Below are 22,214 nucleotides of genomic sequence, written 5' to 3' on the forward strand. Positions count from 1 at the left end.
CTTATTTTGAAGTGTAGCCCATGTCTTTCCACGTCTTTCCAAAAATGTTGTTCTTTCCAAATTTCCTGATTTATCTCTTGTAGAGGTCTATCTATCAGCTTACTCAAATACAAGAAAACTGTATGTATACACTGTTACTTTTGTTTTCTCTTTTAGATCTGACCTTATACTATAACATATAACGGCAACTAACCCACAACTAAGTTGCACTATGTTAACTAGGGATGAGAGCCAAAACAAAAGCAAGTGGTCGTGTAAGGAGCAGTGGTTTGGACGCAACTTGTGAATGTAAGTCATGTGACAATATGCCCTTCATCTAATCACCTCAGAATTCCTGTTGTGGAAGTTTCTGTTCTTCCATAAAAGTGAACATCACGGAGTTTGTACCATATAAACTGCTTTAAAGACTGAGTCCATTAATCCACGGTGTTAAATTGTAATATAACACAGGCCTCACAAATTCTAAGATAGATTTTTCCAAATAAAAAGCTTAATTTGGTAGAAACTTTTCCAACCAAACAGCCGTTTGATAAGGAGTCTGAATCAATTAAAGTCATGAAAACTCCAACTAGATATTACTATAAACCCAGGCAAGAGGCAGCTGGGGAGAGAAATAAATATTTCCATTGGCTCTCCGGCAGCCATTCCTCTATCTGTTCATATGTAGGTCAGACTTCTCTACTTTTTTTCTTTGACTTATCACTTCTTTCTCAGTAAGTCAAAAAAAAGGAAAAAGGGGGGAAAAACATCTGAATCAACACCGCCCACAGACCTTTTTCTAGACTAGTCAGACAGCTAGCCATGCATAAGTCATCTTGCCAAAATCACACAATTCAAAATTTCCACCTCGCAACACAGCTGCATTCTTGGACCAGTCACAGAGAATGTGAACAGGTTCACATCAGTGCACGATCAGTGGAAAGTATTCATAGTTGCATGTCTGAAATGGTAAATGCAAAACAAATGCATGACAAAGTGGTTTATAGACTACACTGAAATGCTACATGGCCGCAAATACCTCATCTTTACAATTACTGCAGCTGCACACATAAGTGAATGGCTTTAATGAGAGATTTGAGCAAAAAGGAAGATGAGAATAAATGTAGGCTATTGTTCATTTTTTCTAGGCCACACTCCAGCTGCTTCTTCTCCTCAGTCTCTTTGAATGCTGACCTCAAAATATGTTTACCACTCTAAGTTTTGTCTCCATTCATTCACACTGACATTGCTGTGAGGAACTAATTACAGCCAGTAATTTTCATTTGACAATCTAAGTGCCAGTGATTAAAGCATTGATAGATTTTTTACAATGTGTGCATTGTAAATATCATGGCAGGTTTAAGAAAAGTCATCTATAAAAATACTTTGAACAGCAAGTGAAAACCTCAAGGGTATAAAAAAAAAAGGGAATGAAACCAAAAGAGAGTCAGTGCTCATAGACTCACATTTTGTGCTCAGATTTACCACAGATATAAAAACATTTACACTTTGGTACAAATAATAGTTTTAGTCTTTTCTAGCTAACAACTGTATTCAGGTTGCTTTATAAGTCACTTATTTAGATTCTGTTATGGAATAAAGTTATCATTCAGGTAACATTCAGGGCAAGCTTTAAGGGCTAGGCTAGGCTGATAGCCTGCTATTAGGCTATCAGCCTAGCCTAGCCTAGCCTTTTGTGTATATATATATATATATATATATATATATATATATATATATATTAGGGGTGCAACGATACACAAAATTCACGGTTCGGTTCGGTTCGGTACTTTGGTGTCACGGTTCGATATTTTTTCGATACAAAAAAAATGTTCATGCCTTTTTAATTTGTCATTTATTAAACTTATAAATATATATTTTAACTCAAAAGTACAGTTTTTAAATTTAATGTTGCTGAAACAAAAGTAATTAAAAAAATTAATATATCTCAGGGCTCTCAAAATTTCAAAATCCCTGGTAGCCCTTCGGGCAGGGACTCTTCAGTTTTTTGTAGCCCAAAATAAATGTAAGTAGCCCGAATAAAAAAGAGAGCAATTTTTTGATTGATGTTTTGTTTCCGTTACAATATTATACATTAATGTATAATATTGTAAAGGAAACAAAACATTAATCAAAAAGTTGTTGAAACACAAATTACAACATTGTATAAAAATTACAATCATCAACTCAAATACTTGGTTCTAATTGAACAGAAATTTCTATGAACTTGTAAGAACTGTGTAGGACATGAATCAGTCTGTGTCAGATCCTGAATTTGAAATTTCCACTGAAGTCACAGGTAAGAGGCAAGTGGAACCAAGATCTAGGCCATTTGCTTTTTGAAGTTTGCAAAGACTGCTAAATTTTGCCAGTGGTGGTTCACTCTTTGCAACATAGTACGCTGTTCTAAACAGATTTCTCAGGTTTATTTTTAGTATGTTATTTGCAATTGGTGTTTGTTCTGGGAAAGATATTGCAGACTGAGCAATAATGCATTTCTTGCATTTCTCATGGGTTCTAATGGGGGCCTTTCTTAAAATGACTGGTCCCAGTAACAAAGGCGCTTGTCGACTCAGAAATCGAGGGAAAACCAACAACACACCCGGCAGAACATTATGTTATTTACACCGGTGCACATAAGTGGTCTGCATGTGCTCATTCGCTGTCAAAATAAAAGACACGCACCAGATAAGAAGTTGCAATGCGCGTTTTTGTCCGCTAGAGTGGGATTTTCACGGCACATTCCGCACCACATCTCTGTGCGTTCATCATTTGTTTGAAGCCAGCTCACCTCCTGCAACCACTTTTCCGAGAATACGTGCTTCTTTTGTGGTTCGGACTCCTTCTGACATTTGTTTGCAGGTGGAGGAACACCAAAGTAATTGCTTAAGGAGCTTCTTCGACATCTTTAAGAGTTCTAAACAAATGTCTGTCCTCCTCCAGAAAATCGTATGTATGCAAACGCGTTGCAACTTCATATCTTGTGCGCGTTTTTTTTTTTTAAATTTTGACAGCGAATGCGCACCTGCGGACCACTTATGTGCAGCCCCGGTTATATAGCTCGTCATATTGCATCCACAGAAATTCTTTTGTCCATGAAACCATAAAGCTGCACTTTCTTTTTGCCTTATAGTCTGATTTGTCATAACTTTTCCGTTTTGTGGTAAACTTTTCTTTGGCTGTCACTTCTTCACCCTGACCTGTCTTATTTGGCTCAGCAGAACTAAAATATATATCCTGCTGCTTTTACATACACACACACACGCACACACACACACACATAACGGTCAGCGATTCTCTGCGCGATCAACCTCTCACATGTTTAAGCTTGCTGCGGGAGATTTCACTTGTCATGTTTGCATAGTAAGCTAACGATTGATAAGACGATGTCAGAGGAATTGGTGCGCAAATTATCATCACTCACCAATCAGTGCTGTTGCTCTCTATACACAGTTTGCGCGATTGCAAAGTGAAAGCAAAAAACAAGCGCAAATTCAAACGCGATTTTAATATGTCACATATTGACAGTGGCTCACCGATGCCAATGACATAATTACCCAGCTACATTTCCGAAAGAATGCAAAAGCATTGACATATATTTTTCCTTCCTACAACAGCCCGACGGGCAGGGCAGAGATAGATTTTGGTAGCCCGACTGGAAAAATCGCTAGCCCCGGGACGTCGGGCTAGCGATTTTGCAAGCCCTGTATCTGATTGAGGAATCACTCATCTTTGGAAAAGAGAGTTTATTACAGAGAAATGGCTCTTTCCAAAATAAAAGCAATACTATACACTTCTTCTGGGCTATATTCTTAGCAGCATATTGTAGCGGGTCAGGGCTGTTCGGGGTTCTGTTTGTACAGTTATGTTTTGTTTATGTTGCCATAGTGACGGGTGACGCCCTCTCGCTGCGACGGTGTGTCCTTCCGGGGTCAGAGGGCGCCCTGTGTTTTTTTGTTTTTTTTTTACTTTATTTAACAAACAATGAGTATACAACATACAGATGAAGTATACAAAACAACAGAACATGAACACAAAAAGCCAAGGGTAAAAGAAAAAGGTAACAATTATAGGAATACACGCAAAAATTCACATACATATATTGTTTTGAGAGCCTTTTTGTTGGTGGAGTCTGATATTGATTGTATGTACATTTCCACATGGGCGCCCTGTGTGTTGTTGTTGTTGCTGTGCGGTTGCCGCGCTGTGAGCAGTTAGCTAGCGGCAGTGTTCTTCTGCAGATGTCAATAAACGGCTGTGCTCCCTGGCTAGCTCACGGGAAGCAAGACCAAACGACACCTCCGTCTCCTCCTTGTCTGAGCTCGCCACATTGGTGTCAGAAGTGGGATGATGGTGGCACCCCATGTTCTGACCCGAGTGACTTTTCCCCCGCCGGTCGTGACCGGCCGGTGCGCCAAAAGAAGGCGCCTGGACATTTGCAGGACTTTGTGTGGGGTAATGGGGTCGTCGGGGACGACTGACCCCTTAGGTGGGGGCTATGTAGCGGGTCAGGGCTGTTCGGGGTTCTGTTTGTACGGTTATGTTTTGTTTATGTTTGCCATAGTGACAGGTGACGCCCTCTGGCTGCGACGGTGTGTCCTTCCGGGGTCAGAGGGCGCCCTGTGTGTTGTTGTTGTTGTTGCTGTGCGGTTGCCGCGCTGTGAGCAGTTAGCTAGCGGCAGTGTTCTTCTGCAGATGTCAATAAACGGCTGTACTCCCTGGCTAGCTCGCGGGAAGCAAGACCAAACGACACCTCCGTCTCCTCCTTGTCTGAGCTCGCCACAATATTAAACATATCAGGTCCCCATAAGGAGAATCATGTGCTAACGGCTGTCTAAATGACTCGGGTAAAGTTTGTAGCATGCATTCTTGTTATTTTTGTCTGCTTCCACTTGTCTTTGCACTAGGATGATGTCGGCGTAAATGTGCAGTCATATTCGTTGTGTTCCCACTAGTGCTGTCAGCGTTAATCTCGTTGAAATGACGTTAACGCCACAACACGGCAAATCTCCGTTAACGAGCTACCCCTGATCCCCCCGTGCGTGGGGCTAGACGGCCAACACATTAACGAGCTAACTGCGCTAACACACTAGTTCCCACCCATGTAATTGACCATTGCGTGGCACATCCAACATACTGTTTTACTTTAGTCCATGACGCGCTTACCTTCAGGGTCATACGTCACATGAAAACCAAAATAATTCCAAACGCCAGATCTGAATGAGGGTGGGGGAGGTTCAATTTGCCATGTTGCAAGGAGAGCTTAACTTCTGTCTCGCTAGCTTGCCCTGCGCTCTTCCTTCTGGCAATGCTGTCTGTGTTGAACGCTCAGTGGATCTGCGCTTGACAGTGCAACCTAGGCGGAGTAGTCGAACGGAGATCCACTGAGCGCTCAACACAGACAGCATCGTCAGAAGGAAAGTTGATAAAATAAATTACAAATTTTGTATTGTTCGATACATATGCGTACCTAACCGAAATCACTGTATCGAATGGTTCAATATCGATACGAGTATCGTTGCACCCCTAATATATATATATATATATATATATATATATATATATATATATATATATATATATATATATATATATATATATATATATATATATATATATATATATATTTTTTTTGTATATTTTTTGTATATTACCATCCATCTTCTGTGTGTCCAATTCAAGGTCACAGGAGCATATCTCAGCTGTTATACAGCAAGAGGCATGGTACATCCTGGACAAGCTAGGCTAACACAGAGACAGACAAACATTCACACCTACAGCCAGTTTATTGTCACATGATCTCATCTCGTTTATGTCTTTGGACTGTGGGAGGAAGCCAGAAGCCGGCGCAGGGAGAACAGAACTCCACTCAGAGAGGCCCCTTGCAGCACTAGTTAACAGGTATCCTGGGCAATGCACCCACAGAGTCCGTGGAAGCACCTTTGTGAATAAGCTTACTAGCTTGCTTAGAAGCCAGAGGCAGTTGACTAATATTCACCTTCCCTAAAAATTAAAGCAAGATGACTTTGGCTATGTCCACCTTTTTACAGTCTATTGTGAAAAGCGGACGTCTTTCACCAACCGAATGAAGACTGATATTGACATTATATATCTACAGAGTTGAGAAAAGAAAAACAAAGCATCAGTTACAACGGTAATGACTTTATTTTTGGAATAAATACACTAGTCTCAAAGACCATTACAAATGCCTGTGTAAAAAAAAAAAGATTTTTTAAAAAAAGAGTATTTACATTATTTTTTGCACAGAGCTGAATAAATGTATACATAGTATACAGTACAGCCTGTGTAAGTCATTGGTTTCTTTTGCTGTACAAAGTGCAAAAGCGGATTTAAAAACAAACAAACAAAAAAACAGCCAACTAACATGAGACTTACCCTGTAGTCGGATGTTGGACCGGTGAATGTGACCCCTTCAAATAAAACAGAACATAATGGATTACAGGATTCCGAGTCTGTCGACAGAACAGCTTGGCTCAGGCTGTGAGGCCATAAGAAGATGGGGATCCAGGAAAACACATTCTGTCTGTGATTGTGTTATTGTTATATTGATAATAAATTAGCTGTGCTAACTGTGCCGGACGAGCATGACTTAACAGGCTTCACGACTGGCTGAACACTATGAACTACGAATAATGTTGCTGAGGTCAAATGAAGGAAGTGATCACGAGAGAGAGGATCTCAATGCAGTCTGTGTGTATTTGCGTGTTTATAGTATCTGGCTAGGCCGCTATCTTAGGTCAGTGTTTCCTGGCCTGTGTTGTTTAGTCAGTGTGACTTCATATTCAACCTTAAATTGAAACATGATGTGTACAACGAAGGTGATCTCTGTTCATGTTTTGAAGAAATCCTGGCTACATGATAATCGTATGTTTTGCATCTTTAACTCCTAAAACGTCGCAGTAATAGCAGTCTTGATTGACTGCAGGAGTTAACTACCAAACTGTAAACGGGTGGTGGTAGGAATAAACAGTGCCACATAAGTATTCACACAGCAATGAAAATGATATCAGTTTCATTTCAGAATCAGTTGGAAGATTTTAAAATTCCTTGTGATTCAAAAAAAAAAAAAAAGATGGCCGATAAAACATAAACATGCGTGAGATATTTTGAAACTATGTTTTAGTCAAACTGTTATTCATACATGTCACTCTTGGTATAGTTGCTATTTGAAAAATGACTGGAGTCGTTTTGTAAACTACCCACAGCTTTCACTAATCTGCAGCCTGCACAGTTAAAGTATTATGACATGAAATGGGTTCCAGACTCAAAAGGTAAACTAGATTGATTGCTTGCAAATGGACATTCTGTATCTGCTGACAGTACAAGGAATTCAACTAAATTTTATTTGACCTTGATTATCTTGTATTGCCATAAAACGTACTCCTGAATAATGCTTAAACAAAGTGGCAGTGAAAGATAACTTTCAGCATTCATCTTCCAGGTTTGAGTGTTGATATTCTTCCAAGCAGGTGTCCATCATCCTCTAACAGCCCAAGTGGAAAAATCCATGTCTGACAGATAGAAAAGATACTTGCAGATGGAATCAATTCACCCTTTTAAAACAGAAAAAAAAACACTTGTGTCGCTTATAGGTTTAAGTTACTAGCAAGGCGTCATGTTACAGAAGTCCAGCTCCTGTGGTTTACGAACGCCAGTGCAGTGATCTCTTGTGAGAAGATGCCCAGTTTGGCTTTGGCAGTGCAGTGGTCGTCTCTTGAAGCCCTTCCCGCAGGTTATGGAGCACGGTGACCACTGGCCAATATACCACTCAGGACACGGCCCTTCACAAACCCTGGTGGCTGGAGGTCTGTGCGAAGAGTCACAGTTCCACCCTGGCTTCCCGTCTGGTTTCAAACACTGCATCATCCTCCTCTGGATCCCACGGCCGCAGGAAACGGAGCAATCATCCCAGCCTGTGGTAACCCACTTGTCCAGAATGGGCTCCTCCTTTTTGTAAGACATCTTTAGGGTATCTGTGTCTTTCTCCTTGACACTATCTTCACCCAGGACACTGTTTTGAGAGTTTACCCTCTCATTCTTCTTCAGAGTCTTGTCTTCCTTGACCTGACGGGCGAGGTAGAAGGAGTAGCGGATGCGAGGAGGTGTCAACTTGCCTGCACACAGGACCTCCACCGTCAGGGCTTCTCCCAAGGGCTTCATGGCCTGTATGGTCTCGGAGAGGCCGACTGTGCCACTGTAGCGCAGCAAGCTTCCCTTTACAAAGATGTCCTTCTCGCCAGTTGACACTATGTAGTTCCCATTGAGCAGGTAATGGCTGTCACTGTTCTTCACGGCCAAGTAGTTATCATCACTGACCATTCCCTTGTAGCCTCGCTGGCGGATGTCTATATTGGCTGCACCCACTGGCAACATGACAACGAAGTTGTAGCCATGCCTGCAAGCCAAAACATTTTAGAGTCAGTGGGGGCTTGTAATAATGGAGCGAAAATGATAAAGTTATGTTGAAGTGAGTGGGGGAAAAAGAATGACCTAAGCAACGCTTTGTAGAGCCCGTCCCATGATGACATAGTGATACTCACACAGGCTTTGTGAAGAGTCCAGACACTTTCTTGCAGCCCTTGTTGTCACCTCCACAGATTCCACAATTATCAAACTTTTTAGTGGAGCCAATTTTGCTGTCACAGCCGGTCTTAATGCACTTCCCCTGGACACACACTCCCGTGGAATCTGGTGAACATGGAGTCCCATCAACAACCTTGGATGTAAAAACACACGAAGCGTTAGCTTCTGCATTCACATCAAAAAACTGTTACAAATGAGTTCACTTGTTCCTTTTATACTGGGACAATAAACTACAGGGAGTGCAGAATTATTAGGCAAATGAGTATTTTGTCCACATCATCCTCTTCATGCATGTTGTCTTACTCCAAGCTGTATAGGCTCGAAAGCCTACTACCAATTAAGCATATTAGGTGATGTGCATCTCTGTAATGAGAAGGGGTGTGGTCTAATGACATCAACACCCTATACCAGGTGTGCATAATTATTAGGCAACGTCCTTTCCTTTGGCAAAATGGGTCAAAAGAAGGACTTGACAGGCTCAGAAAAGTCAAAAATAGTGAGATATCTTGCAGAGGGATGCAGCAGTCTAAAAATTGCAAAGCTTCTGAAGCGTGATCATCGAACAATCAAGCGTTTCATTCAAAGTAGTCAACAGGGTCGCAAGAAGCGTGTGGAAAAACCAAGGTGCAAAATAACTGCCCATGAACTGAGAAAAGTCAAGCGTGCAGCTGCCAAGATGCCACTTGCCACCAGTTCGGCCATATTTCAGAGCTGCAACATCACTGGAGTGCCCAAAAGCACAAGGTGTGCAATACTCAGAGACATGGCCAAGGTAAGAAAGGCTGAAAGACGACCACCACTGAACAAGACACACAAGCTGAAACTTCAAGACTGGGCCAAGACATATCTCAAGACTGGTTTTTCTAAGGTTTTATGGACTGATGAAATGAGAGTGAGTCTTGATGGGCCAGATGGATGGGCCCATGGCTGGATTGGTAAAGGGCAGAGAGCTCCAGTCCGACTCAGACGCCAGCAAGGTGGAGGTGGAGTACTGGTTTGGGCTGGTATCATCAAAGATGAGCTTGTGGGGCCTTTTCAGGTTGAGGATGGAGTCAAGCTCAACTCCCAGTCCTACTGCCAGTTTCTGGAAGACACCTTCTTCAATCAGTGGTACAGGAAGAAGTCTGCATCGTTCAAGAAAAACATGATTTCCATGCAGGACAATGCTCCATCACACGCGTCCAAGTACTCCACAACGTGGCTGGCAAGAAAGGGTATAAAAGAAGAAAAACTAATGACATGGCCTCCTTGTTCACCTGATCTGATCCCCATTGAGAACCTGTGGTCCATCATCAAATGTGAGATTTACAAGGAGGGAAAACAGTGCACCTCTCTGAACAGTGTCTGGGAGGCTGTGGTTGCTGCTGCACGCAATGTTGATGGTGAACAGATCAAAACACTGACAGAATCCATGGATGGCAGGCTTTTGAGTCTCCTTGCAAAGAAAGGTGGCTATATTGGTCGCTGATTTGTTTTTGTTTTGTTTTTGAATGTCAGAAATGTATATTTGTGAATGTGGAGATGTTATATTGGTTTCACTGGTAAAAATAAATAATTGAAATGGGTATATATTTGTTTTTTGTTAAGTTGCCTAATAATTATGCACAGTAATAGTCACCTGCACACACAGATATCCCCCTAAAATAGCTAAAACTAAAAACAAACTAAAAACTACTTCCAAAAACATTCAGCTTTGATATTGATGAGTTTTTTGGGTTCATTGAGAACATGGTTGTTGTTCAATAATAAAATTATTCCTCAAAAATACAACTTGCCTAATAATTCTGCACTCCCTGTATTTGTTATATCAGGTAAACTACCTACATGACTTCGTAAGCGTACACAGAATGTCATAGTATAGTGCATGTTTTGAGATCAGCCCTATTTCCAGTGTGTATGCAAATGTGATATAGAAAAAGTGTGCAAGGTTTTTTCATCCTTAACTATTAACTTCAGCGCATTTTTTAAACTAAATTCTACATAAAGCCTGCTGCCGGCTAACTTTTAAAGCTGTGAGTCAGTGGTTAAAACATCCAGCTGACCTGTGCTGAGCTGATCTACGTGTCCCCTGAGTTCTCCCTATCTGCTCCTTCTCAGCTGATTTGATGGACTGAAGTGCGAACTCTGTCTCTCTGCTGCAAAAGCTCACTCTACGCCCTGCTATCTGAAAAAGATAAACTGTCCTCCTCCTCCTCTTCTTCATTCTTTCCCCTGCTCTGTTCAGAGACCAGAGGCAGCTGGATGACATATATTCTCTTTGCTATCGCTGCCTCTAAAAATAAAAGGATTTTAAGTGCTAATGTATTTTGACTTTTGACTGATCGTCAATCAGATTTTCTGTCTCTCGAGTGCACCTTATTCTTACCTTTGATTCCAGGACGTTGAAGTAGCCCGTACCATTAGCCCTGCAGATTAGTTTGCACCTGTCACTGAGGGACACTCCAGAGTACTTTGGTATCCACACCACTGAGTGGCTGATACGGTTACTGCTGAATCTCTGGCCGCTACTCTCACACTGCTCTTCACGGTATGTCTTACCTACACAGAGAAGGAGGGACGACATACAAGGTGAGAGGTGGGATTGCTCTAGCATAAATACGTAACTGGATATACTTGTCTGTGTTGAGAGATTTGTACCTGTGTCAGGGCAGCTGTTCAGGTTGCAAGAGCGGTATTTGACCCGAACTCCTTGGCAGTATTTACCCCCATTTGATGGAACTGGGTTGTTACACTCTCTTTTTGACAGCTGGACACCACCACCACATGTGCGTGAACAGGTACTGAACAGTCCCCACTTGCCCCAGCGGCCGTCCACCTGAAAATAAGAATGCATAAATAAAAATGCAAATAAATACTATTATTATTCATATCCTCATAAAGGTATGTCCTGACAGAAAGAACTGCTTGAATCTTACCTTCAAGTTGTGAAACTGCTTGTCAGTGCAGACCCCTCGGTCGCAGACCTGTCCGTCCCCACACTGAGTGCCATCTGCCCAGGGAAAGTGCCGAGTCATACACACTAAATGTCCGCTGGACTTTCCAGTGCACCACAAACGACTGCATGGCGGCTGCATGAAGGGACAAGGCTTAGAGCCTTCACCAAAGGCGAGCTCACACTGGCGTTCGAGCTTGTAGGATGATCCTGGCAGCGTGTCAGGTAGGACTAGCGGTTTCTGAGGCTGGTCGAGCAAACAATCACCTAAGAAGAGGGAGATTCAATAAGCCACACAACGACGCAGTATGACCTTCTTCTTCTGTGGAGACTTTATGACACACAGGTATAAAAGATGCAACCAAAATACACAAATGCACGAAAAACACAATGAAAAACAATGTGTTTATGCTTATTCTCAAATATTTATATGGTCCTCTTCATTAAATGTGTGCTTTTTCTGCATGTTGTGTTGTGGTGGGTGGGATTGTGGGTGGGCACAGGAAGCAGTCATTGCCCTTGTGATTTGGCCTTTGATGCAGTATATGCAATGTATGCCACACACACAGAAACATGCATGAGCACACCACACACAGTCATCCCCACCCCAGTCCCTTCCTCAAACTCCCCCTAAAAACCCACAAGCCTCTCCTCTTATTTTCCATCCCAGCCTTGTTGCATGACTTGCAGTTAGACTAGAATATTGATAAAAAGGATATGAAGCTAGATAGTGCTGCAAAAGTCAAAGGCATCAAAAGCTACAAATACATACCTTTCTGGGAACAGACTAATATTAGGAAGAGTTTGGCAAGTAGGTGCAAAATGGAATCACGAAAGGCCAACATGAGTGGATGAAAAAGGTTTCCAGGAGAAGTTTTTTTATCCCCCAGAAACATGCAGAACTTCGCACTCTTATGGGGAATTTTCACATACAAACACATTAATCTGCGCTTGGAAAAACTGGGTTCCCCCACTTGAACTGTTGAGTATGCCATTCATGTTGTGGTGAATTCGCAGCACATTATAAGCGAACTGCGGTGCGGTGGTAACAGTCCCACAGATGTAGCAGAAAAACACACTGATTATCAGATAAGGCAATGCTGTACAAACAAATCACTCTACGCCAAATAAGCTCAACCTCATCTCTTCCTTCCTAGTCTCTCTCCATAGAGCAATCATGGAAACAATAGCTGGTGGTGTGTGTGTGTTTAAACAGGTTACAAATAGGTCTGGACACAGCGCTGAATGAAAATTACCACAAGCATGTGGTAACATGCTTTTTCCACCCCACTGCTTTTTGAAGTTTAGATTTATGACAGATGGCCAGGAGAAACCAGGTTACGATGCTGTCACAGAAATCACTCCCTGATATTCCTCTAAACTAGTACTTTTGTCCACAGATTATTTCCAAAATGAATAGAGAGAAGCAACAAACAAAAAATGTCTATTTGGAGTAAACCTGCATGGGAAACATTGTGCAGATACACTTAGTGGTCCAAACCGCTGTGGTGACTCTCCCCAGACAAAAAGGCCTGTAATTTGGGACAGATGTGGGGGCAGTTTTAAAATAAAAGTTTAGAATTGCTCCAAGGCCAAGTGCTGTGGTCTGTCCTGTTTGGCAAAAAATCTGCATCCAAATGAATGAATTTCTTCTTGGCTATTGCAAGCCTGTTTTTTAAGAGAGGTTTGGCAGATGTGAGAAATCAAGCATAGGTGGATATTGAAATGAATCCATTCTCTCGCTTGCATTTATCCAAAAAATGATTTCAGTAATGTTTGGAATCAGGGCTTGCTCTTCAAAAACAAAAGCACGGTTGTCATTTGAACAAAACACAGCAGTGTGACCAACACAGTGAGGACAATGCCTTGCTGTATGTTTGTAAGTCATTACTGCTTCAAGATTGTTTACAACTATCTATCCAACTCTGGCTTTCGACCTTTTCAAGCATGCTATGAGGCTGCTTTCAGGCTGGAAACACTGAGGTCAGAGGTCAAGAGTACTCACCATGCCCGCCGTCCAGAAATTCAGTGATGATTGCGGCACTGCAGGGGGACCAGGGGCTGGTACGGTTGATCTGAATAAGTGTGGGTGACATCATGTGGTTCTCCTGCATTTTTCCGAACAGGTCCTCACAGGATCTCACATTGTCATGTGGCATGTTGAACACATGCCCTGTGGAGAGGGAGTGAGATCTCAGATGTCTTTCATGAGTGCACAGACTGTGATTATGCATATACACTTTCAGGGACACTGAGATATTAATGTGGACTGAATGAAGGATGACGTCGACGGAGCATACCGAGCTCATGAGCAGTGGTGAAAGCTGAAGGAAGGCCGTCGTCTTCGATTACAGAGCAGCTCCTCTTGGGGTCGCACATGGTGCCAACATCTGCCATGCCAAGTGTGTCACAGGTGGAGGCGCCGCAGAGGTCCTGGATGAAAAAAGACATTAGCATGATTACATCTGAAACAATGACAGCTAAAGGCAAAGTCAAACATGGGCTTGCATCCATCCTTCCTCTTAACCAAAGTCTGAATCACAATGGTGCTCAAGGCTAGCCAAGCTAAGTTTGTCTCTCTATGACACAGAGACACAAAGAGAGTTACAATATTTGTCTTCATTTATCGTTTTAGTCACTTCTGGGTAGTGGGTACTATTTATAAATTTACCGCTGACATATTAACACCCTTTTCATTGAGTTAAAAACTCATTAACATACTTTAGCTGCCTATTTTACACAACAAGGAGTAAGTGTTGTTTAAGGTCAACATATTTGTGTTTTTAGCTGCTTTTTTGGCAACTTTGTTCGGTACACTAGAAAAAAAATGATGCCCAAAATGCTGACCTTAACTAATTGAATTACATGTAATTTTTCCATGTGATTTTGCTACATAAGTAAAATGTAAAACATTTAATTTAATGGACTCTGATCAAATGGAAGCACATTTTTCGTAATGATTAATTATTTCAATAGGTAAACTTTTTATTTTATATATTTCAGTTTCATTTTATTCAAGATTATTGCTTCATGATTGTAATTGTGTCACTTGTTATTGGTCTTTGATGTGTGATACTGAGAAACAAAATGGGCTGCAGTGGATTAACGGTAAATCAAAGTGGTAACAACTGTGTGCCAAACATTTAAACAGCACAGCGGCCTAAGACACTCCACTTTGTTTTGATAATGGCATTTGATGTATTTTTAAGATAACATAAAATCCAGTTGTAGCTAAATTAGACAATGATTTCTGTCGATGATCACAGAATGGCTCCCACTGAGTTATTTGCAGTGTTATGGGAAAGTGTGACAAAGCTAAATAAAGGTTATTCACACAAGATGGCTCAAGAGTTGGCAGTTTGTCTTGTAATCGGAAGGTTGCCGGTTCGAGTCCCGGCTCCGATAGCCTTGGTCGTTGTGTCCTTGGGCAAGACACTTCACCTGTTGCCTACTGGTGGTGGTCAGAGGAGAGGGTCTGGTGGTGCCAGTGTCTGGTAGCCTCGCCTCTGTCAGTGCGCCCCAGGGCAGCCGTGGCTACAATGTAGCTTGCCATCACCAGTGTGTGAATGGGTGGATGACTGAAAGTAGTGTAAAGCGCTTTGGGGTCCATAGGGACTAAGTAAAGCGCTATACAAATACAGGCCATTTACCAAGACATTTATTTTCAAGTGATCAGCGTGACCTCAGACAGTTTGGGTTATGAATCTGTTATTGGTCTGCATTTTTCTTTCTCAGAGATTGAAGTTTGTTTGAAACTGGACTGCAGCTTATCCTCATTCTTGCCCTGTCTGGCTTTTTTGTGGTGATGTCACCTTGTTCCCAGACGTCGACAATTAACTTGTCTGAGTGCGATGCTATTAGGCCGGTTGAAATCATGTCCAGTTTATGAAAGTACAATTATTAAATTATCCTTTATGTTGTCTTGATGTCATCGCAGCAAGATCTTCGTTTAAGAAATTGGGAAATTATTCAGTCGTGTCAAGCACTGCTTTCCACCACCCAGTCTTTAAATCTTTTTAGTGGGAAACAGTGTTTAGAGCACACCTTCTCCTATGAGGTAATTTAAATAACCCCAACCATAACATTTCCATGCCAGAGCAGAGTTTCCAGATGACCTATTTCTCTACCACAGGTTTTAAAATCCAGTCTTAGCGAGTATGCATTTGGAGCTGAACCTCCTAATCACAGGACAACTTCGGCAGTAACCGCTGCAAAGAACCACCCATCTGCCTGTTCCCTAAACAGCACTGTCCCTACATACCCCAAAACACAGAAAACCAGTGGTGGTCAGCTGTTACAGATAAAACACCAGCTGAGTCTCCTGCAGCCCCTGCAATCCTCAGCCGTGCTTAATGTAACCATTAAACACGGGGCCAAGTGAAGACCTCGAGTGCTATGACAAATCATTCCTAGAATAAACCACAAAACCACAATTGTACACCAGTGCAAATCTAATCCAGATGTCCTCATGTGCTTGGAGGACATCTGAAAGTTTGGGCCATTTCAGTAAAAAAAAATAGAAGAACTGCAAGATGAACAGGGGAGAAGAAACACCCAAGTCAATGAGTTTGTTGTTTGCTATGACCTACTTCCCACATCTGTCATCTGTCTTTGCAATTTTGGTGTTCCTGCGAATTAACAAAAAGAATAGAAAAACAATACTTACCTCAGCGGACTAAAATTCCCATTTTGTTTTGTGTACAGATTTTATTGCTTTTAAATCCCGTCCAGCCTGTTACCTGTTTGTGCTTTGGAAACAATATTCAAAAAGCTTTGAAAAAGGTGCATCTCAGAGTTTTATAGGTCTGATGCAGTATCCTGGACCGAGTTTATGACATCTGGACATTCTTTGGTGAGCTCTTTTCTTTCTCAGCCCATTATCTATCATGTAAGAAAAGGCTGTGAGCTAAAGTACAGTCACCTCCTCTCTCCCCGGGGGAACTTGCATTCTAGCAGATTTATGGTCAGATTTTATCTTTTGGCTGCTCTCCTACAATAAACATTCTGTGCAACTTAGCGCACTTTGCGGCATTCTTTGCACAAAAATCACGCTGACTATACTGTTTCGGGACAACCGCAGTTGCCTCCGGACAACACAGAGTTGGTCTTCATAAAACCTACAAAATTACACAATGGGCTGGTGTTAAGTGGAGAATGAATGGGCTTTGAAATATCTGTTAAAAACTGTAGTAAACAAAGGAAAATACTACTCACTAATTGGACAGACTTAAAGTCATTGTGTCATGATGTAGCAGAATTGTTAGCAGACATGTCAGCAGAATCCTTGAGTTTAAGAGGGGAGACCGTTTAGGCCTAAACTGAGAAGAAAATAAAAAAGGAAAAAATATATGTCAATCTAATTGCAGTGAACAAAGCCTGACAGGTTTAACTACAATCTCATGATCAGTAAAGGCCTCTCATGCAGTACACCGGACCTTGAAATATTTAGAGCTTGTTAGGTACATGTTTGCAAACCCCACTATTTTATTTATTGCTTCAGGAAACAGTGATTGTGCTAATAGATTCAATATGAAACTGACTGTAAAAGGTCAGTGAAGGCCTGTATCCTCTAGATTCCTGGTGTTGAGCATGAGTTTGATTGGGTGGTACTGTAAAGAAAGTTTTATGCACCACAAGCCACTGTTTAGACTTTTCATTTGTACACTATGTTAGCATTCGCTCATAAACTCCATGTTTTGTTTTGTATACACTTTATATGTGATATTACACCAGGAATCTGTTGTTCAACACACAATGGTTAGAGGTGAGATTCCTTTGTTCAACCTGCTGTGTTAAAAGGAGGCTTTTTTCTGAATCCCTGCACTTGTTACACCTCACTAAACCTTTGATTGCTTGATGCCTGTCTTTTTGCTTTATATAGTAAATTACATCCTTGTGACTCTCCAAGCTGACTTGGGTCGTGTCAAGTGGCTGCAGAGTTTATAACATCAGCTTTAAACTGATGTTTAAAGCTGATGTTTAAAGCTGAATGTTACATTCTTGTAACATTCTTGTTTTTGGAACACTTTTATGGAAAATGCTGACCATCTTAAGCTGTCGATATCTATTCAGCTAGGACATACTGTAAAAACTTGTGCAGAACCACCGTGGCAAAAGAAATGGAGGAAGCATGTGACAGACTGAAGAATTGCCAGGGAAAGATGCAGTCCAGCTGCTGATGTGGAGGAGTTTGTTTCAACATAAAGCGAACAGGTGAGTCCAAAACATGCAGGCCTGTAACTCTGACATCCACAAAGGACCCCACCGCCACCACCCTCAGTCCCTCCATCCTATCCCTTCAGGGGCCTGTTTAATGAGGAGCAGGCAGCTGCAGCAGAATGGGAACAGCTGAGAAAAATAACACATCCACACAGTACATCCCCAAGGGCACTGACGCTCATTATATTCAGTAAATTTGCAGGTATAACAAGCAATAGTTCACTTATCATTATGTACTACTAAGGCTGACAGAATAGTACTATGTTACCATTGGCTCTTTTAACTCTGATAGCACAGGTTTTAAGACGACCTTGTGACTGCAAGCTAAAAACTTTCACTGTAACTAAATCAGTTAGGCTGACTTGTCAGCTTTATTGCTAGTTTTCACAGTGGTAATGGAAGCGCATACATCACACTGACCAATGAATGTGAGCAATGACTTCATCTCTGACCTTGTGTCATCTTGCAAATATTTGGGAGTGCAGGGAGAAGTCAGAGGTGGTTTGCAAGTCTATAAAACTGCCCTCTAAGGATCTATGACGAGCAATCAAGTCTGGTGCTCTGTTCAGCTCTGTGTGACCCAGCCTTGGTGTCAAAGCTGTGATGCTATTGGTGGACTGCCTGCATGCTCCCTGAGTTCACGAGAGGCGGAGAGTGTTTTCAGAGCAAATCAAAAACGCGTCAACTGGAGTTTTACTTATCACAAAGTTATAAGAGTACATTGCACATTTTCCTTCTCAAGATCAGAGGTTGCTTTACAGTATGTCACTCATTAAGGTGACACAATGCATGTGCGAAAAACAAACATTTACGTTTTCTGTGCGTAATTGCGCTTACAGAACATATCCCGCTCTGGTTTTACCCCAAACATGTGTAACATGAACGATACTAAAAGTTCTCTTTACCTGTCTGGTGAAAAGAATAGCTGTGTCCCAGTACTCGGGATGCTTGTCGTTGTTTTTGTTCATCTTTTTTTGCCAAGTGCAAAAGTTCCGCAGCGTCATGGCTGCGTTCCCGGACACCTTGGGTCCTTTGTCCTCCTCGGATATAATCATGATCTTCACAACTGTAATGCTGATGGAGTTGAGGATGCTGGGATGCTTGTACAGCTTCGCTGCCACTGCCATCAGTGTCAAGAGGTAGTGCTTTAAGTCATCTCCGTGGAATTTCGCCATGGACTCGTCCGCCACAACAAGCGTCTCCACGTATCTGGGGACTGAGGCGAACCTTTTGGCTCTCCCCATCCTATTCAGCATCGTTTCTGTCACATTGCTGTGGTCCGCCAGTCGCTTGTATTTCTCCAAGGACTGCGCAGCCTGGAGGCTTATGTCGCTGTCCACTGCGCACCTGGAGGTAGAGCTGGGCTTCAGGTTGTTGCTGGCTCTGCGCCGGACGATGTGCGCGCTCTCTGCGCTTCTGGTGTCATTTTGTACCGGGCTGATAAAATATTCCCAGCCGTGGAAGCCAAATGCACCTTGCACACCTTTGCAGAGACTGAGAGCGGCATAAGAGTACTGATCAGCGTTCACATATCCAGAATAAAAACACCGGGTCAGGTCAGTGGTGACATCGGTATCGGAGAGCCACAGTGCGCCTTGGTTAGAGATGGAAGGGGCAATGAAATTAGAGTCTCGCTGTAAATCGATCACTAATTCCTGCTTGAAAGCTTTAATCTTTAGGACATATTTTCTATTAAGGAAATCCACGTCGTTATCAGAATCCGTCCTTTCATCACTATTCATTCTAATCGGGAAGCAAAGTTCACTCTCCATGCAACGAGCGAGCTTTAAGAGTGAGACCACAAAGTAAAGGAGAAAAGTTGATCTGATAAACATGACGATGTTTGCATTAATCAAAGATTGCAATGACCAACGGGGGGGAAGAAAGAAAATCAGAATGATGAAGAATCTACAAGCTCAGTGGCGGCGGCGAGAGGATCGGGATGAAGAGCATAATCCAAAGCGCTAAAACAGTGCAGGTCGTACAAGTCCACTCAGAGAAAACTCCTCCTGGTCATTCTCCACGTGTGTACTCAGTCGACTGCTGCCTTGTGTGGAGCTTATGCATTTGGTCATGTGTAAAAATATGGAAACACAACCTTTCTTTGCTGGGGGGAAGTCTTTCGAGGCGCTCATTGGATGAGCTTCAGCCTTTTCTTCTTCTTCTTCTTCTTCTTCTTTTTTTTTCTTTTTTTTCTTGCCGCCTCTTAAAACTCATCAAACAGGCCAATCAATAAGTCACAACGTACAAAATATGGTGAATTAGCAGATCTTGCACTTTACACTCAGACTACTGCACATCCACTACTCCATTAAATCTTTAGCTTTTGGTCACATGGAGTGAATAAAAATCTTTAATGCCACATGCATATTCAACAGAAATCCCTGCACTTCATTTGTAGTTCATAAGGCGAATAAGAGCTACAAGTACTGCATGTTTAACGGAACACCGGACAACGGGCAGCAGGAAAATAACAGGCATGATTAAATAAGGGGTGACACAGGCCACTATCATACTGCAGCTGAAGTTCCTCGGAGGAAGATTATAAGTTGTAAGGATTCAGCATCACTTTTTCTCCATGTTGTGATTAGGTCCGTTTCTGAGAGAATCACATACGACATCTTGTGGACAGAATAATAATAATTCTATAGCAGGGGTCCGAGGGTATTCTTTTAAGACTGCCAGAAAATGTTAGAAAGTAACTACTCTAATTATTTTTACTCAGCTACAGCCTAATTTGATTTAATTTTACTTCTATACAGGTGGATGGGGCTGTTGCTAAATGATACTTCTTTATTATTTCTTTACGGATTAAAATCTTATTTGCAAAAAGTATCAGCATTTGAATTAAAGTTGTTATGTGAGACATATTTTGTACTATTATACATTTTAAATGCATTATACATACCTTACGGAGATCTAATATTAACAGTGCAGCTAAAGTTAATGTACTTCGGTTTTGTTAGTCAAACATAGATAAAAGAAATAAAGCTGAAATTAAAACACAAATCAAATCAAATCAAATCACTTTTATTGTCACATCACATGTGCAGGTACATTGGTACAGCACATGTGAGTGAAATTCTTGTGTGCGAGCTTCACAAGCAACAGAGTTGTGCAAAATACAATAATGTAAACAAGCAAAATACAAGCTACATCTGAAACTAATAAATATATGTACAATATGTAATAGTATATGCATTTCTGGATGTGTATACTAAATATTTTTCTACGTGTGTGTGTGTGTGTGTACACATATTTTACAAATTAAATAGAGTAAACAATAAATAAAATGTATAAAATAAATAAAATAAAATATACAGAGTGAGACATGTGCAAAACAGTGGCATTACTGTACAGTATGGAGTGCATAATGTTAAAGTTCCAATAGTGAAGCTGAGGTGTCTATGACGTGTTCAGCAGTCTGATGGCCTGATGGAAAAAGCTGTCTCTCAGTCTGCTGGTACGGGACCGGATGCTGCAGAACCTCCTTCCTGATGGAAGTAGTCTGAACAGTTTATGGCTGGGGTGACTGGAGTCCTTGATGATCCTCCCCGCTTTCCTCAGGCACCGCTTCCTGTAGATGTCTTGGAGGGAGGGAAGCTCACCTCCAATTATCCGTTCAGAGCACCGCACTACTCGCTGGAGAGCTTTGCAGTTGTAGGCGGTGCTGTTGCCATACCAGGTGGTGATGCATCCAGTGAGGATGCTCTCAATGGCACAGTGATAGAAGGTCCTGAGGATGCGGGGGCTCATGCCGAATCTTTTCAGTCTCCTGAGAAAGAAGAGGCGCTGCTGCGCCTTCTTCACTGTTTTGTTTGTGTGTACTGACCACGTAAGATCCTCAGCCAGATGTACACCAAGGAACCGGAAGCTGCTCACTCTCTCCACAGCAGCGCCGCTGATGGTGATGGGGGTGTGTACTTCTCTGCACCTCCGGAAGTCCACTATCAACTCCTTTTTGTTTTGTGTGTTGTCGTGTAAAAGTCTGTGGAAATCTTCATCTCATCCGTCTGTAGTAGTAAATATGATGATTGTGACTTTATGTGGTCTACTACTAGCTTTGCATCCACAGACAGACTTGGGCCACTTCCCTCAACCATAAGGATTTTTTAAAATATATTTATAATAATTTGTGGTATAAAATTTCTAATATGGCCCCAACGGGGTGAAAAATAGTAATGTTGACTCTGGGAGTTATATCATTTTATTTAACGTTTAGCTTTGTTTGCGACGTGGTTGCTATGAACGCAGCTGCCGTTGCTAGACTGAGGACCCCTGCTTTTAAGTTGTCCACACAGAAGCCGGTCTTGATTTTGGCATTCTATCGTTAAAAACAGTTGAAAACCACGTTTGATGTCAAAATAAGCGGAAAAAAGTCGCATATTTGAATACTGAGTGTATGCAAACGACTTATCACACTTTGTTATATGTTCTGCGTCACTTTTTTGAATTGGCAGCTAAACTGGCAAGCGTCTGT

General features: G+C 41.8%; 1 protein-coding gene across 1 annotated transcript; it reads right to left on the reverse strand.

The window, feature by feature from the left end:
* Nucleotides 1-7,080: 7,080 nt before the first annotated feature.
* LOC146624060 (A disintegrin and metalloproteinase with thrombospondin motifs 15-like) lies at nt 7,081-19,769 on the reverse strand. The gene is made up of 8 exons (XM_085363644.1): nt 18,640-19,769; nt 13,816-13,948; nt 13,521-13,688; nt 11,499-11,782; nt 11,221-11,398; nt 10,949-11,121; nt 8,541-8,716; nt 7,081-8,395 (listed from the first exon to the last, which is right to left on the reverse strand). The coding sequence occupies exons 1-8, from the start codon at nt 19,567-19,569 to the stop codon at nt 7,603-7,605; spliced, it is 2,835 nt and encodes a 944-aa protein (XP_085219770.1). The 5' UTR covers nt 19,570-19,769; the 3' UTR covers nt 7,081-7,602.
* Nucleotides 19,770-22,214: the final 2,445 nt, after the last annotated feature.

This window comes from Diplotaxodon limnothrissa, linkage group LG10 (assembly GCF_057381915.1).
Source record: "Diplotaxodon limnothrissa isolate DT_005_m linkage group LG10, D_limnothrissa_male_GT1.1, whole genome shotgun sequence".
In the NCBI taxonomy this organism is placed as follows: domain Eukaryota; kingdom Metazoa; phylum Chordata; class Actinopteri; order Cichliformes; family Cichlidae; genus Diplotaxodon; species Diplotaxodon limnothrissa.

What these genes read in the sequence shown, in the direction of transcription:
- LOC146624060 (XM_085363644.1), bottom strand. Translation starts at nt 19,569, where the DNA reads ATGTTTATCAGATCAACTTTTCTCCTTTACTTTGTGGTCTCACTCTTA. An exon ending in CTATTCTTTTCACCAGACAG is followed by an intron (nt 13,949 to 18,639) that starts GTAAAGAGAACT and finishes TTTTTCATCCAG; the next exon opens with GACCTCTGCGGCGCCTCCAC. An exon ending in GAACAGCTGCCCTGACACAG is followed by an intron (nt 11,122 to 11,220) that starts GTACAAATCTCT and finishes TTCTCTGTGTAG; the next exon opens with GTAAGACATACCGTGAAGAG.